The 16,872-nt window shown below is 47.5% G+C and overlaps 1 protein-coding gene across 2 annotated transcripts in view; it reads left to right on the top strand.

The window, feature by feature from the left end:
• CCDC93 (coiled-coil domain containing 93) overlaps window positions 1-15,410 on the top strand; it is a 103,787-nt gene extending 88,377 nt beyond the window's left edge. For both annotated transcript variants that reach the window (XM_019973785.2, XM_019973776.2), the window contains 4 exons: window positions 2,056-2,093; window positions 3,788-3,872; window positions 6,131-6,244; window positions 10,719-15,410. In XM_019973785.2, coding sequence (XP_019829344.1) covers window positions 2,056-2,093; window positions 3,788-3,872; window positions 6,131-6,244; window positions 10,719-10,772 — 291 coding nt within the window. In that variant the 3' untranslated portion in view covers window positions 10,773-15,410. The remainder of the gene's footprint in view (window positions 1-2,055; window positions 2,094-3,787; window positions 3,873-6,130; window positions 6,245-10,718) is intronic.
• Window positions 15,411-16,872: the final 1,462 nt, after the last annotated feature.

Below are 16,872 nucleotides of genomic sequence, written 5' to 3'. Positions count from 1 at the left end.
AAAAGAAACATCCTGGAAGCACAAGAGGTGCATATGGAGAAGGGCCTGGAGTTGGTGAAAGTTGAGTTTGAGCTTTAAATGAAGGAAGGAACCAACTAAAGGAAATGGGGAAGGTGGGCCGTCAGAGCTGACCTGGGGAAATGGCTGTTTAGTCGTCAGCGTCAGACAGAGGCATGAACTGAAAGAACTGCTTTCAATTGTACAGTCGAGAGCAGGAGTGGCAGGGGTGACCATGAGCAGCTGCTCCATATTGCTCCGACTCTCACTCAGGTCAGATCTGCTGGTGATTCGGAGCTCTCTCCGTGGAAAGCAGCGGCTCGGGGCGGGTGTGCAGCTGTATTTAGAAACAAGCAGTGGCGTCTTCACAGCTGCAGCATGCAGCACAGTGTGGTGGCGGGGGTGGGCGCTCTGGAGTCATTGGGTTTGGGTTTTAGTCTGACCTCCTCACCCTCACCACATATCCTACAGTGATATAGAATGAATGAGACAGTGTCCCTGAAGTTCCTAGCACACAGTGATATGTATTAGTTCCTGCCTACCCCTCACCTTGAGGGTGACAGAATCTTTTTTTATTTCGTTGTCATCCTACAACCTGCACTAATTACCACTTTAATAAGAATACTATTACAGATGTATCTTTTACCTGAACACAAATGGAAGCCTCTGTGGCTATTGTTATCCTGACTACCTATTTTTTATTTTGGGTTTTTTTTTTTTATTGAAGGATAATTACTTTACAATATTGTGTTGGTTTCTGCCATTCATCAGCATAGTCAGCCATAGGTGGACATGAGTCCCCTCCTTCTTGACCCTCCCTCCCACCTCCCACTCCATCCCACCCCTCTAGGTTGTTCCATAGCCCCAGTTTGAGTTCCCTGTTGACTACCTGTTTTTGTCAGTCAAACCAGATCAATCTCTCTCCTCCAAGAGGCACTCCTTGAGGAGGGGTTGGGTTCTGTTTTCTCTGTATCCATGGCCTTGCACAGTGATAGACACATAACAAACATTTGATCAGTGTTTGAACAGATGAGTCCATTGAGAGGGTTTTCATCAGACCTGGGGGATCGCTCTGCTGCACACCCTGACTTGGGGGTCTTCCCACCTGGTAAGGGGAAGACTTGTCCCCTAACTCAGGGACAGGCCAGCTCCTTGTGAGAAAACCTTAAACCCCATTGACTTCCCTTCATTAGCAGTGTTTAAGGTTATTGCATTCCTTTAGGAGTGTGCAGGGTGGTGGTGGCTTTTTAATTCCAAGCCATATTAATGCAGTTAGAACTTTTCATTTGGGTAATTTGTACATTTTATTCCAAATCTATTTATACTTGTGATATTTTAGCTTTCAACATGCTTGTGGAGTCGAGGACAAGAATATCATCTCCATGTTTCAGAGTGTGAGCCTGAGTCCAAGTATAGTAAATGCTTAGTTTTGGGCTCACAAGCAAGGTCAGTGACAGAGCTGGAAAGACAACCCAGGTTTCTAAACTCCAGACTCAGAGCCCTGCCCTGGGCTGTCATCAGGGCAGATAAAGGGTCTTGGGTGCAGGCCATGGCATTTCCATGGGGGAGGGACCTTGAATGGGGCACGTACCCGTGGAGGCTCTCAGAGCTGCCTGGCAGCAGACACATTGGCAGAAACTCTGTGGGAAGGAGTAGGGTGGGCACAGTGTTCTCACCTTCCCTCCCCCACTGACTCTCCACTGGGCTGATGGCCCTGAAAATGAAGTTCAGTGTTTGGTGAGATCGAAAGGACAGTGGTGCAGCTTCCCCAAGGAGCCCTAATGTTGGCCTAGATGTGCCTCAGCTGGGGTTTAGGTCCCATCATGGAGCCCTCCTCCTATGCTACCAAGGTCTTGCTTGTTACAGCTGGAGGCTCTGGGGAAACTGTGAGGCTGAGAACACATTGCTCTTGTCTTTGTGTTACTTTTCATCTGCATGAACAAGGTGTGTTTCTTGCAGAAGCACTATCCAGAGACAGGCGCCAGGCGTTCAGTGGCTGGGGTGGCACAGGCATCTTTCGGCCTTTGCTTATTGTTCTTGTTCTTCCTTCCTCCCCAGATCAGCCTGCTGAACTCCATTCATGAGAACTTCTCACAGTAAGTGCTGTCCGTTCTCTTCCAGTCAGTATCCGTGTGCCCTACATGGCGTCGGCTCACCTCCGTTTTGCAGCAAGGCTCAGTGCCCAGGCTGGGATTCTTACACTTCCACCCCTGTTGCTGTGTGCAGATGTATCTTGGTTTATGCAGACCTTGAGTTCTTACAAAAACATAGTGATATTACAGCAAATTTTAAAAACATCAAGGAACAGCTTAGGGGGAAAGTTAGCTTTCAAATAATTTGACTATGCCTAACTACTATAATGTCTTTGTAGCTTACTTTTGTCCTACTAAGATTAGATTAATAACATTTGTTTTTGCAAACATAGAGATGCTTTAAAATTTAGATAATGAGGGAATTCCCTGGCCTTCCAGTCATTAGGACTCCGCTCTTTCACCATGGAGGGCCTGGATTCAATCATTGGTTAGAGAAAAAAGTAAATTAAAAAATAAAATATAGGTAATAAAATAATCTATATTTTTTTAAAATAGTTTTCAAATTTGGTGGTAGATTTTAAGTCATGTGCATACTCTAAATTACTGTGTTCAAATATAAATATTTTCTCTAAAAACTGAAGAGCAAAGCCCACCTCTACTCAAATCATACCAGCCCTCAAAGATGACCATTCCCTTGTCTGCCATCCAGGCAGCCCCAGGCTAGTTGTCTGTCCCGAAGACTTCATCCAGGCAGCCCCAGGCTGGCTGTCTGTCCAGAAGACTTCCTCTCTTACCAGCATGGACTCTGCTATGACCAGCAGCTAAGATCTTAATGGATTACAAGCTCTGGACTTCAAGTTTCACTTCTAATTGAAAACAAACAGCTCCATTTAATATTCAGATTCAGTTAGGGACTTACAGCCTTGTGACATTTCTAAAAATGATGCCTTCATCTGTATCTCCTGATCACTGAGAGAAGCTAGGTTGGAGTGTTTTTGTGGAAGTTCTGCTGTCTCTTGGCCCATCCTTTGAAAGATTTCTTCTCATCCTTGTATCGTGTGCTCTGATCCTTCTCGTGTCAGTCCCTCTGCAGGACTGGAAGTGAACAGGCATGTTTTAGGTCATCACTTGTTTAGCTGCTGCTCCTGGAAACAGGACCAGGTTTACCAGCCTGGTTTTAGGAAAATCTCAGAAAATGTCTCCCAATCTTGAACAGTGCCTTTTTTTAAAAAGTCTTTATTGAATTTGTTACAATATTGCTTCTGTTATTTATGTTCTAGTTTTTTGGCATGGGGGATCTTAGCTTCCCAACCAGGGATCAGACTCAACTCACTGCATTGGAAGGTGAAGTCTTAACCACTGGACAGCCAGTGCCTTGATCAGTGCCTCTAAATCTTCAGATTTTTAAAAACTAAGTGAAATTTATTCCTTAAGCAGTACCTGTCACCATTCAAAAATTTTTTTTAATTGTTAATTTCAGTCACATTTTATTTATGAAAGTACCTATTAGTAAGAAAAATTGTAGAGAGGGTTGGGGGAAAAACAGATTAATATTCATTTATCAGACCAAGCTAATTTTCATGCCTTGCTCACTGTTTAAAATCTCTGGCTGCCTGGGATCACAGGGGCCCCATGAGTCCTTCCTGCCTTGCAGAGGCCTGTCTGCCTCCTGGGGCATTATCTGGACTAACTCCTCGATTCCTCCCCTTTTCTTGAATCCTGTTTGCTGGTCATACCTCTGCTGGTCTGTCTTTCAGAGCCATGGCCTCCCCTGCTTCCCGGGACCAGTTTTTACGTCAGATGGAACAGATTGTAGAAGGAATTAAGCAAAGTCGAATGAAGGTCAGATTGCTTTTTTTCTGTAATGTGGCCAGAGTTTTACACTGGTGATGGGAGAAGGCCCTGGGGAAAGCAGGTCTCTTCCAGTTGTCCTGGGGATGTGCTCTCAATTCTGAAGACACATCTTCAGTGTCTCTACAAGGGGTCCCACTAAGGTCTCAGACCCTACCATGGGCAGGCCAGCTCCATAGGCTGCCTGCATCGGTCGTTAAGACTCTTAGCAACAGCTCTGTGGATGTAATACCTACCGAGTGTCAAGCACTGGGCTCATCCTCCCAGAAGCCCTCTTAAGTGAGTGTGTTCCCCCCGTTTCACAGATGAGGAAGCTGACTTTCACCAGCAGGCCTTCTCTCTTGCCCAGAATCAAGTCCTCACTGGCTCTCCGATTCCTGACATTCTGCCATCAGGGATCCATTCCTTACACCTCAAGAGCATTTTAGTCTCTAGGAGTTCCCTATAAAAATGCACGTAATTGTTGAATTCTGCCAAAGTGAGAGGATACTGAGCCTCATGAGAGAAAATAGGAACTGAAAGGGATGTGGGGGCTCCAGAGATCGCTTTGCAGAGAGTCGTCCAGGCTAGGGGCAGCGTGAGCATTTCTGCACTCTGGCTCCTCGCATGCACACTTTGTCAGGAGAAAAGAAAACTTGCTGATGGTCTGGAAGCCAGACATGCAGCCATAGGCTCCCACTACCGCAGCAGACGAATAAATAAATCCTAACACTTACAATGTCTCTTGCTTTTGGCCCTACTTTAGAAATGTGTCTACAGTAGGTCCTCGGGCATGGCAGTGAAACCTTCTGGGGACAAAGGGCATCTCCTTTCACAGTCCTGGGATGGAGTAGTCCAGAGAGCATGGCCAGAATGTAAATACATGAGAGAATTGCCTTAGGACCTGTCCTAAAAATCCACTCCTTCAAGCTGCCTGTAATCCCATCTCACCAGAGAAGGACTGCAGACAAAAGCTTGCCGTGTCCCTTTCCCTCTAGCAAAATATTCATCTCCTTATTAAGGATGTCAGCAAAATCATGTCCGAAGAGAAAAAAAAAGTGTCACTGGTGACAAGACTATTCAGCCACAAAAATGAGGGCAAAGTGAGACAGCAGCTGTCCGTGTGTGTGGCCACTTACCCAGGGCAGGGAGTCTGTCTTGCAGGAGAGAGTGGAGTCCCTTCTTGATGATCTGGGGTTAGAGGGAGGTGGGGAGCAGAGAACCTGGCCAACCACAGGCCTGTAACAACCCAGCCTCAGTGCAGGGACTTTCCACTCACTATGCTCATCCTCGGGGAGGTAGTCTTGCTCATAGTAAAGAACAAGAGGAAGTTATTGGGTTTTTTCCCCACTTTGGCTTCCCTTTCTGTTACTATCTGAAGCATTCCCTGGGAAGGAAATGGGCCTGACACCTTCATTCCCTCCATTCTGCCCTAAGCTTCATGATGAAGGCACCTTGGTGCTAGCCAGCAGAGGAGGCTGCTGCTGTGTCTGTACCCCCAAGAGGTGGCTGGGCACCAGGAGGGTGCTCAGGTCTCTGAATGGGGAGGGCTGTCTCCTCTCATGTCTGTGTTGCTGGTGGCTGGCACAGCACCTGACCCATGGTTGGCACCAAAGAACTCTTTGTTGAACGAGTGAATTCATTGAGTCTAAAAATAGTTCTCATTGAGGGTTCCAGGTAGGCTTTGAGTGTTGATTGGCACTGAAATGGATTAAGTCTGTCTGCTCTGCAGAACAGCACTTATTTGAATGGATGTCTTTCGTTGTGTTTGTTTAAATGAAACAAAAACACAGCCCCCTGTGTCTGGGTACCATGATGGGTTCTGCATAGATAGAGGTGGCAGGGGAGTGTCTGTGCCCCAGAGCACAGGTTCCCCCAGAACCAGCAGGTGCAGGGTGTACACAGAACAGACCAGCAGGGAGTGCAAGTAATAGAACAGGTGTCTGTGGCCTGTGGAAGGGTTCCTGAGTAAAGAGGAAACTGCCTACCTGTTTCTTGTGAAATTGTACTCACACATACACACACAAACACACACACACACAGAGTTAAATGAAGCAGTTAATGCTCAGTGATAGGACAATTGCTGAACAGATTATAGTTCCTATGCCGTATCATGCAGATAAATAAAAACAACCTCAGAAATGATGCATAGAAGGAAACTACTGGAAGGAAATCCATGAGAAGTTAGTAATAGTTTCCTTCTGGACCTTGTCAGCCACCCTTGGTCAGAACATGGCTTTTCATCACTGCTTCCCAAAATGTTTCAACAGATGGAGAAGAAGAAACAAGAAAACAAGATGAGGAGAGACCAGCTGAACGACCAGTACTTGGAATTGTTAGAAAAACAGAGGCTGTACTTTAAGACCGTGAAAGAGTTCAAGGAGGTAAGAGGGGGATGGGGCCCTTGAGGCTGGGCAAGATTCTTGTTCAGCACCACCCCCCACCAAGATGAACCTCTGCAAACCAGAGCATTTCTTTGGTTTTCCACTGGTCTGAAATGGAAATAGCAAGTGGGCAGTTGACCTGACAGTAAAGTGTACATCTAAGTAGTTCACGATTGTGTTGTTTTGTGGCCCATCTTGAAGCTCTAACTGAACTTCAGTTCTAAGAAACATCACTTCATCTTCTTGACACTCTGTAGCCACATTAAGCTCACAAGTAAAATGGCATCGCAGGGCCACCTGGAAACAGTGGTTGGTATAGATTCACGTCTAGCATTTCCCTTCCTCCCAATCTTAAGCTGCGGGGAACCTTGAGAAGCCATGTGTGAGGGGAGTGAACTGTGAGTGTGACAGGCTTGGGTTCACATCCTGCCACTGGCCTACTATGCACATGGGTAGGGACCAGCTGTGCACGTGTCTGGCACCTGTCACACCCACCCTCTGCCAAATGTTGACCCCTGTCTTTTCTCTTGCACTTGGGCAGGATTACTGTCCATCATTCCAGAAAGGAAAGTGCCCTTTTCTTAAGAGATTTTCCAGAAAGCAGACTTCATTCTGTCATTTGCCAAGATTTCATCAGCTTTATTTTCAGGACTTCTTTCCCCTTTTCTAATATAAATCTGTGTGGTTTTTTCTAATATAAATCTTTGTGGTTTTAGTGAATTTAGAAGATACAGGGAAGCTAAAGGTAGTTGTATCCTGGCATGTGGTCAATGGAATAAAAAACAGTCTTTCCATACCAACGTTTTTGTTCTTACATGTTTTCTGTGGCTCTTCGCTCTTCCTTCCTCCCTTCCCCAGTTTTCCTTCTCTGCTGCTTCTTCCTATTATTGTAACGTAACTTTTGAGAGCCACAACTGTAGGCATTTCAGAATGTCTCATCCTTTCAATAAACGAGTAATAACAAATCAGAAGTAATTCCACCCTTTGCCTTGAGGGGACTGATGTAGCGGGTATGGGCAGGGAAGGCCCCTCCCCAGTGAGAACTTGGTCTTGGGCAAAGTGACCAGGTGAACTGCTCCGCGTTTGGAAGCCTCTGGTCAGCAGGGGTTGGAGCCAAAGGGCCAGCAAGAGAGCTACAGGAAGTAAACAGGGACCCACCGCTCCCCACCTGAGCTCTTTTTCCCAAATAACACACAAAGAGAAAAGGCCCAGAGGAGAAGAGTTACACTTAAATGTTGCTTGGACACACCAGCACTGCCATTTTGACAGCAGAAGCAAAGAGCAAATGAATTGGGAGGATAAGTATAAGCTGTCAAAATCAAAGCAAATAAAAGTGAGATGGAAAAGCTCTTTACTACACTGCAGGCTCTTGGAGTGAAGACTGGGGGTCATCTCTGAAGGAAGCAGTTCCCTCAGGTATGTTAAGGTCAAGATTTCCATGTTCCCGCCTCCTTGGCACAGTTACTGTCACTCAGAGACCGAAGGTGGGTCTCTCAGAACCCATAAAGACCCCAGACCAGACCAGGTGTGCTGGCTTCTGTGTCCTTCAATCCAAAGCAAGATGGAAAAGGGGGAAGGGGAATAGAATATTTGCTGCAGATGGCTACATGTATTTCACTTAAAGGACTCACCTTTTTAAAAAAAAAAATATGTCTTATTTTTTGATACTACAATTGCCTCTCTTATAAAATGATGGTGACAGTGTGTACTCCTTTTTTTTTTTTTAAATCATCTTACTTGGTAAAAATTTAAAACCATGAGTTAGCATTCTAAAATCTTAGAAATTTTTTTCAAGCTCTTCTGAGGTAAGTTGGGGCCACCGCAGGTGTTAAGGCTTCCTTGCTGCTCCCTAGCTCCCACCGCATCCTTCCAGTTAGAGTAATTCTGCCATTTTACATGTTGCAGATTCGTGTAAGATCTCATTTGTGGGAGAAGAGCAGTTTGAAAAATCAGATTTTCATCCCAGGATGGAATCTTCTCCCAGAACCTCTGCTCCGCCTCCTCTGCTTGTTTTTCTCCGACCTGCTTAGTTTTCTTCTCCCCAGTTCTGAATTCTTACCGCATCCTGGTCCCAGCACCATGCTGGGCAGTAAGTATTCTTCATGCAGAGCAGTGCATCCAGAACATGGTCTTTGACACCACTTGGCATGCGTGTGTGCTCAGTCATGTCTGACTCTCTGCAACCCTGTGACTGTTGGCTTCCAGGCTCTTGTCCATGGGATTCTCCAGGCCAGAATACTGGAGTGGGTTGCCATTTCCTTCTCCAGGGGATTTTCCCGACCAGGAATCAAACCCAAGTCTCCAGCATATCCTGCATTGGCAGGCATATTCCTTACCACTGATCCTCCACAGCTTCCCCTTGACCACCCCAATCATCCCTTTATGGGGCACAGCTGACTCCACATTAATTGAGCTCCTGTGACCCCGTGGGCTCCATGAAGGCACTAGGTCATGCCCTCATCCTGACTCCAACCTCCTCTGGGATCAAGACCGTTTTGAGTAGAGACATTGAGTTATCTCTAAAATTCCATTGACTCGCTTGCCCTGGGAGGGTTTGTTAATAACAAGTCTGCCAGGGAAAAAACATATACTCTGAAAACACCTTAATGGCAGTATTACACCAACTAATCGTGTTTCTCAAAGCACAGTTTCTCACAAGTTGCCCAAACTAAGATTTAGTTAGTCTTGCCTGGCCCTGACGAAGCTAGCCATACATTTTTATGATGCTGAGTTTGGGCACATAATCTCGAGTGAGTGGAGCTCACAGTGTCTGGCACATAACAGGCCCCATACTGTCTTCAGCAGACGAGAAGCAGACGCGAGGAGAAAGACCTAAAGGACTTTCTCTGTATTTGCTTTGAACTGGCAGACAATATCATTCTGTCATCTCCTGAAAGGCTTCCAGGAGATTGCATGAATTAAGTAGTGCTCACACACCAGGCATGACTGCCTGAAATGTCTTTACCAAAAACGTGAAGCCTCGTCTCAGTGTGGTGTGATGAGAAGAACAACCCCTGCTGGGGATTTTGCCATAGCAGCAGTTTTGATGCTTCCGAGGTTTTTAGTTTTGGGGTTATTTTTTGTTTTTTCCTCCTTCATAAGGTTATGTGAATAACAATTAAAACTTATTTATTCCTTATTATATTGTTTATCTTTTTCTTATGGAAATTTTCAAAAACACACAGAACTAGAGAAAGCAGTCTACCAGTGTAATAGTAGGCCTCTCTGCCTGTTATATTCGTCTTTACTGCTCCCCACTTACGTTTTTTGTTTTTTTTGGTACTGGAGGCTTTTCCCCCAAGCAGATCTCAATAACTCATTTTAAATAAGAAAACTTTCTTCTCAACTTCTCTAACACAACAAATGTTACTCATCTTCACCTTCTTTCTCTTCCCACCCCCTAGAAGTTATCTCCCCCTCCAAAAACATGTGCTTAAAAAATGTCAGAGTATCTTGCTTCTGGCAGAACAACTCAGCTTCACACCCACCCAACCCTCCCTAGCTCTGAATGGAAGGTATACAGAAACCCTGAGGATGAACCAGGGTCACTACAGCCAAGAGCAAAGGGCCTCCAGAGAAGTGGGAGCATCTGGCCAGGCCCAGGGAGGTGGAAACATCTTTGGGGACTTTGGGGGTCTTGGATGCAGAAAGGGCCAAAGGTGACCAAGTTTTTCTTCCACACTAAGTGGCAGCATGGTGACTGAAGGCTCAACCCCTCGAGGTCCTTCCCCTTCCATGCTCACCTCTCACTGTAAACTGGGCTCCTTGCGGTCCAGGGAGGAAGTGGACATGATGTGCGAGCAGACGAAAGTATCCTGAGCTATCAAGGCCACTGCAAACGGGGAGGAGGACGCACAGTGAGATGCTGTGGAAGAAGGGGATTCAAAACAACACAGCCATGGCCTTGTACCCTGGATGCCAGACTCTGCACACAGGGGATGAGGCCAGTGACCTTGTCCACATCCTGCAGCACCCTCAGTGATGGGTTTCCTACAGCTCACTTTATGGGAGAGGTGTCCCTCGATATGTTTCTCTCCCTCTGTCTGCTGTGGGTTTCTCTGTTAAAGCTGAGGGTATTCTTAACCTTCGCTCTTGTGGAGTAAGAGCTCTTCTTCATGCTCCATCTGCTGTCTCTTAGGACTCCTTGGGCCGTGGTGTCCAAGACTTTCCCCTTCCTCACTGGAGGCATCCAAGATCAGAGAAGTGTCTGCTTTCTGCTTCTGCCCCTTGGGGATTGAAGTCTTTGGGGATGACAGTGCCTAATCTTCTCCTGTCCTCAGTCTGACAGTCAGTCTTTGTGACTGTTGGGGCCTTGAAGGTCAGCGTGTGTCCAGGAACCTCCCCTACACTGGTGGCAGTGGAAAAGGAGGCCTGTCCACTGATCCACAGGCCTCTCCAGGGACAGGGAAGGATGCAGAGGTGGGCGATAACACGGTCCCCACCTCTCTGCTCTCTCTTTCTGTTTCCCCTGCAGGAAGGCCGCAAGAACGAGATGTTGCTGTCCAAAGTGAAAGCCAAGGCCTCTTGAACATTCCCAGACATCATCGCACGTCATTGATGTCTTCGTCTAAACGCCATGTATCAGCTCCGAGATGGTGAAATGGTTCTGGACACTGCAGCAGAGATGTAGGTGTGATGATCTCAACACGGGATATTTCCTTCCTCCTGTTTGCTCACATTTCATCTCCATGGTGGCTGTTGTCCATGGGATCGGACGGTGCAGACATTGTGGCTTGGATAACACCCATCCTCCAGTGAAGAAATGTGGGCAGTGTTTGTTCTCTGTGTCGATTCTACTTTTATTTCTCCAGTAACATTGCACATATGAAGGTACCTGTATTTGAATGGACTCTGAATAAAGAGGAATTCATTTGTTCAGTAATGTTAATTGAGCAGCTGCTGAGGAGGAAGCACTGAGCAGGGGGACACAGACCCTGCACCCAGGCTTCCAGCACGTGGCCCCAGAGCTTGACCACGGGGACTTTTCTTTTCTTAGTAAACAAGGCTTTTAGCTGAACGACCAGCCCATGTGAATATTGGTCACTTGGGCCTCTCACTTGCCGTGATGCCTTTTGTTCCTGGTCCCTCGGGGGCTGCTCAGCAACCTTAATGGTGTAGCAACTAGAATGAAAACTCAGTGTCTGCCCTTGGCTTCATCACACTCACCCAAGTTCATCTCACCAAAAAAAAAAAAAAAAAAAGACCTCAGCTTGGCACGTAAGAATGACACCTCACCGCTCCCTGCTCTCCTGTGAGTCTCAGCCAGTCTGTGGGTGGTCTTGTGCATCCTCACTAGGAGTACATCACATGCTCCCTGCTGTGCATAGGTCAGGGCTGGACCCAGAGGCAGGCTCGCCCACAGTCACCCCCGTCCAGGCCAGTGTGTAAATCCTGGAGGGACCGGCCTTGAGCAGGTGCTGAGGGTGTCCGAGCAGGAAGAGCAGCCAGGTGTGCAGAGATCCAGGAGTTTTCACGGAGCCAGCTGGGTTGGGCTGGATCCGAAGGAGGAATCACAGTTGAATAGAGATTAGTGGAAAAGCCATTTTGGATAAAGTACAGATGTGATTAAAACTCAAAGAGTGCGGGGAGAGTATAAGGCATGCTTGTTGGGAGAGGGGTGGGTGGCCAGTCTCTGCAGGGGGCTTTAGAGACTAGTCCGGGAAGGTGGGCAGAGACTCACCCTTTGCAGAGCCTTGAAGGAAAGACAGAGGGCTTTACGGTTTCTCCCGGAAGGAGTCCATCCAAACAGCCCCTTCTGCCCCCGGCCCTCAGGAATCGCTCAGGGTCAGTGAACCCAGCATGAGCAAGGCTTGCACATCATTCCACACAAGCCTTGCAGGTACCAGTCAGCAGGTTTGGGCTATGAAACATAAAAGCTTAAACGTGCAGTGAGCATGCTGCGTGCAGCTGCAGGGACATTGTGCTCGGTTTTAGTTCCCTAATGTGTGGAGTAAGCAGGGCTGGTGTGTACAGACTTAAAGAATCTCATGCTGGATCAACGACCCTTGGCTTCTGTGCTGGTCCAGCAAGGCCCGCCCAGTGAGGAGGCTGCTCCCTGTGCCCCCACGTGCTGATGGCACTGTTCCTGACCATGGACTTCTCCGCCTGGGTGGGTGCTGGTAGCCTGTGGATTTTGAAAGGACTCAGTGAGGCTGAAGCCAGTGGTTGCCAGAGTGCAGGTAGAGCTCCAGGGGCAAGGGAAGGTGGGGACGGTAAAACTGTAAACTATCTCAGGTTCAGGAAAACACTTTGGTGATCTTGCTGAGAAGCTCACAGGCCTAACAACTTGTGAGCAGGTAGACTATTTGTGTGTTTTCCCCAGGTTGTGGGAGGAGAAATGGGTTATCCTGGGGATCATGGTGGCACCCCCTCTCTGGATGACTGAAGAAAGTTGGGCATGGCTAATCCAGAGGAACTGATGCGTCTTCTGGAAGTGGGGGTATTGACTTTGGGCTGTGTTTCCACAGAGTTTCATTCGGTTTTGGTATAGGGAGGTATCAGGAGATGATGTTTCCATTTTTTAGTCCCTTAGGACTAAGGGATAAGGCCTGAAAAAGATAATAAATCCGTTTCTGTTCCTTGAACATACCTTGAATTAAACTGCAGAAGCCAGTCTTGAGAATTCTGTTTGCTACAGATAACCCACAGCACGGATAGTGCCTTTGTGAGTAAAGAGGACGTTAAATGTGCTTTATATAGTCAGGCCTCAGAGGTCAGGGGGCCTCCCAGGACTCATTCTGTATGCGCAGAGGATGGCTGGCTGCTCTGCTGAGCCCACAGGCTTTTCTGGAGATGAAAAATACATCACAGTTGTAAAACATATGCTACCAGGAGGAGATTTCCCCAGGAGCAGTCTGTCCTCCCTGTTCAGTCAGGGCAGTGAGCTTGCTGGCAGCTGGTGCCTGGGATTCTCAGGAAGCCCCTGGGCTGGGCCCCCATTCCATGTGCACCTTAGGGAGTCAGAGCCGCTGTGAGCAGGACAGACTGACGACCTCCAGGCACCTGAGAAGACACTCGGGTTGCGTTTGTTACTGTCCTTGGCCTGGATTCAGGCTCCTAGGTCACTGCTCAGCTAATTGCACCAAGGGAGGTGCCGAGGTTACTCGTCAGGAGCCTGAGTGGGCACAGCCCAAGTGCGTCAGGCCTAAGCTCTCATTAGAGTCTGCAGGATGTGGTTTTAACTGGGTTCATTGCCCGTGTTCTGTGGAGAGCTGGCTGTCCTGCCAGCAAAACCAGAAGGCAGAGGGGCTGGTAGACAGGAGACCTTTGCCAGGCTGAGGATTCACTCCCTGACAATCCCTGCAGCTCCTGGGCCTCCTGAAACCAGGCGCAGGAGACAGGGGGGACCTCGAGCTGTCACATTGACCAGAGCAGTCTTGCCTGAGGGCACTTTGGGCCCATGGCCTGCAAACCTATGCCACCTGATCCCTGTCACCTCAGCACAGCCTCGTGTTGCCCTCTCTGCAGGTGATCAGGGAAGTGGCCTTTTAGCAACAAGTTACCATGGCTTGAGCCTGAGATGCAGTTAACTGACTTGAATGAAACTGAGGAAGGAAGTGCTCTGAGTCGTTCATGGCCATTGGTGGCCTTAAGCATGACTCGCTACACAGCCGGACAGTGAAGAGCCCCCGTAGGGCGAGGGCCCAACATCTGTCCAAGTGGCTGGCACTGGCCAAGAGAAGGGCCTTGTGTGATGTGTCCTCAGAGTCCCCAGGCCTTCTCTTGGTCCTTTGCCCCAGCCATGACAGTTCTGTCTCATAGCACACGGTGATAGGCTAAAAATGCTATATAAAAAAATAATGTTATAGTCTCCCTGTCCTCACAGTAAATGTGTAGAAATGTTAGCGGGGATTTAGCAGCTGGTCTGCAGCCTCTTTGAGGACGTGGGGAATACGATGGACTCTCCACGTCAGCCTTTCGTCAGTTCCTCAGAGATGCCAGGCTCACACTGCCTTGCCTCTGCCTGGACCTGTCTCCCTCCAAGACTGTGGACAAGGGCTTTCCCAGACACCTGATGCTCGCACAGATGCCTCGGTGTCAGCCTGCATCCCTGACCACACCCTGCCCTCTCCCCTGCTTTCCGTCTTGACGGCACACTCCCTTAGTCCTGTGCGACCCCTGTTGGCTGCCTCCACTCTGGGGTGTAAGCGGCAAAGGCAGGGACGTCACCTGTGGTGTTCTCTGCAGTCTCCCTGGCGTCTGACTAAAGTGGGTGATCAGGAAACTCTGGCTGGGTAAAATAGCTTCTACAAACCGCAGCTATGTGTCCTTGTATTAGCAGAGTTTAGATTGAACCTTTCATCTGATTTGTGCTTAGCTTGAGAATGAGGGGGTGATTTTATTCAGCCACTTTAGAGAGTCTCAGAGTGTTTGTTACACTGTAACCTTGATGGCTGAGATGAGAAGGGTGTCCCAGGTTTAGACCTTTCAAAGGCATTACTTTTTGCAGATGGTTTTTGCCCCCCATGCAGATGGGGGGAGTGGGGGGGAAACGGAACATACTATTGTCAGAGATTAGGTCAGGAGTATGTCTTGGCTCAAAGTAAACCATGCATAAAGGTAGCCTGGCTGGTTAAATGACTGAGCCACATGAAACCAAGCAGTGGGAAGCACCCTGGAAGCATACTGTGTTGGCGGAAGTAAGCACGGTACAACTGCATGGAGGTCAGTCAGACAGTGTCTATCAAAAGTGCAAATGCACAAACCTTTCAGGTCAGCAATGCTACGTCTAAGGATTTTTCCTATATACAAGGATTTGCATTTCAGCATTATTTGTAATAGCAAGAAGATGGAAACTGCCACCAACATAGGGCAGTGGTTAAATAAATTGTGGCAAATCCATACAATGGTATATTAAGCTATTCTCTATCTACTACCATGGAATGATCCCTAAGATGCATGGTTAAGTGGAGATAAAGACTTGGCTTACTAGTGTTTGTTTCTGAAAATAAAAGGAAGAGGGTAGGGAAAATGTGGCTGTATATATACTTCTTGTGTGTGCGCATAGTTAGAGAATCTCTAGGGGGATCCACAGGAACCTGACAGCTTCAGCTGCCTCTGGGATGAGCGGTGGGGGTTACTTTTCACAGTTTATGTTTTGTATCTTTTGAATTTTGTACCATGTACATGTAATATCTATTAAAAAAATAAAGTTTTAAAATTTTCACTTTGTTTACATTTTTAAAAAAAGAAACAAGGTGTCAGATTTTTGGTCAGTAAATCCGCTTTCCTTAGAAATTTAAAGTCCTTGAGCCCAAAGTAGTTGATCTCATTTTCTCAGGTCTTAGGGAAAACAGGGAAGTGAAGAGGGGGCCTCCTCTTCTGGAAGAACTCTGGGGAGATGAAGCAGTGGGGGGTGCTCTGCTCTCATTGTGTGGGTTGAGTGGCAGTGCGAGGGACAGTGGGGGATGGATGGTGAAGTGGCTGCATCCTGGGACAGACCATGGCTGCTGCACGGTCACCTCCGTCTCTTGAGGATCACAACAGAACCCCTGCTCCCCTGGCTTTGGGCTTTAATAACTGAAGATGGCACCTCTGAGCCATGGTCCAAGGGGAGCCCCACCTGTCTCGCATGGAAACCTGCTGTGGGTGATCCTTTCCCATCCCTTTGTTTTCCAAATGGTTTTTACAGTACCGATTTTGTTCAGCTCCAGGTGGCAATGTGTGCAGCCCCAGGAGAGGAATCATGACAGCCATTTGAAAACAGTCATGAATTCTATTTGCCAAGAATTGGTTTACACATGGGTGTCTAACCCAGTCATGGCCAGCACAGAGGAGACCTTCCCACTGATAATCAACTCGAGATGGCAGAGAAGAGCTTCTGTTCTGGCAGCTCGTTGGGGAAGGGCAAGGGGTTTGGAGCAGGCTTCACCATCTTGAGAGCATCAGAAAGGACCTCCCAGCACTCTGAGCTCAGCGGAGTGAAAGGCTGAAAAGAGCCTGGCTCCCTGAAGGCATGACACACTTCCAAACCAACCTGGGGACCACTTGTCTCCATATTTCTTGTTCTATGAGAAAAATCCCTGTTCACTCCTTCATTCAACCAACAAACATTTGAGGTTCTGCTCTGGGTCAGGCCCTGGGAATAGATCCAAGCAGGCAAAGGAACCTGTTTCCCTAGGGCTATACTCCTGTGGGGAAACACACATAAACAGGCAACGCACACACTGTGTCACATGCTGCTTCAATGTGCTGACTCAGCAAAGACGCGGATCAGGACTGGCCCGTACGGCGGTGATGGCTGCAATTTTATAATGAGTGGTCAGAGAATAAAACTTTACGTTCTTAACCGAAAACTGCGTCGGTTTATGTTCTGAAGTTTTTACCAGAGGGCCAGGTGATTTGCTGCCTATTAGAGACACTACACTTTTATCCGTCGCATCAGTGATTCTCAGTGTTCACAGTCTCCTGTTTTCATCTAGGCTAGCAGTAGACATTGCCGTAGCATTCTGCTTTGCAAAGTGTCTCCTGTCCTTAATTGCCTTTCTTTCACTTTTTAGACACACTGATTGTCTCTGAATTCTATAAACTGTTTACTTTTACTTGCTTTCATTTTATTTTTGTCACATATAAGCCAGATACGTTTTTTATGGTTTAATGCTACCAGTACTATTTTTTGCATGATTTAA

This window comes from Bos indicus, chromosome 2 (assembly GCF_029378745.1).
Source record: "Bos indicus isolate NIAB-ARS_2022 breed Sahiwal x Tharparkar chromosome 2, NIAB-ARS_B.indTharparkar_mat_pri_1.0, whole genome shotgun sequence".
Classification (NCBI taxonomy): Eukaryota; Metazoa; Chordata; class Mammalia; order Artiodactyla; family Bovidae; genus Bos; species Bos indicus.
Note: the sequence above shows the minus strand (reverse complement) of the source record. Positions and strands in the feature narration are given on the sequence as shown.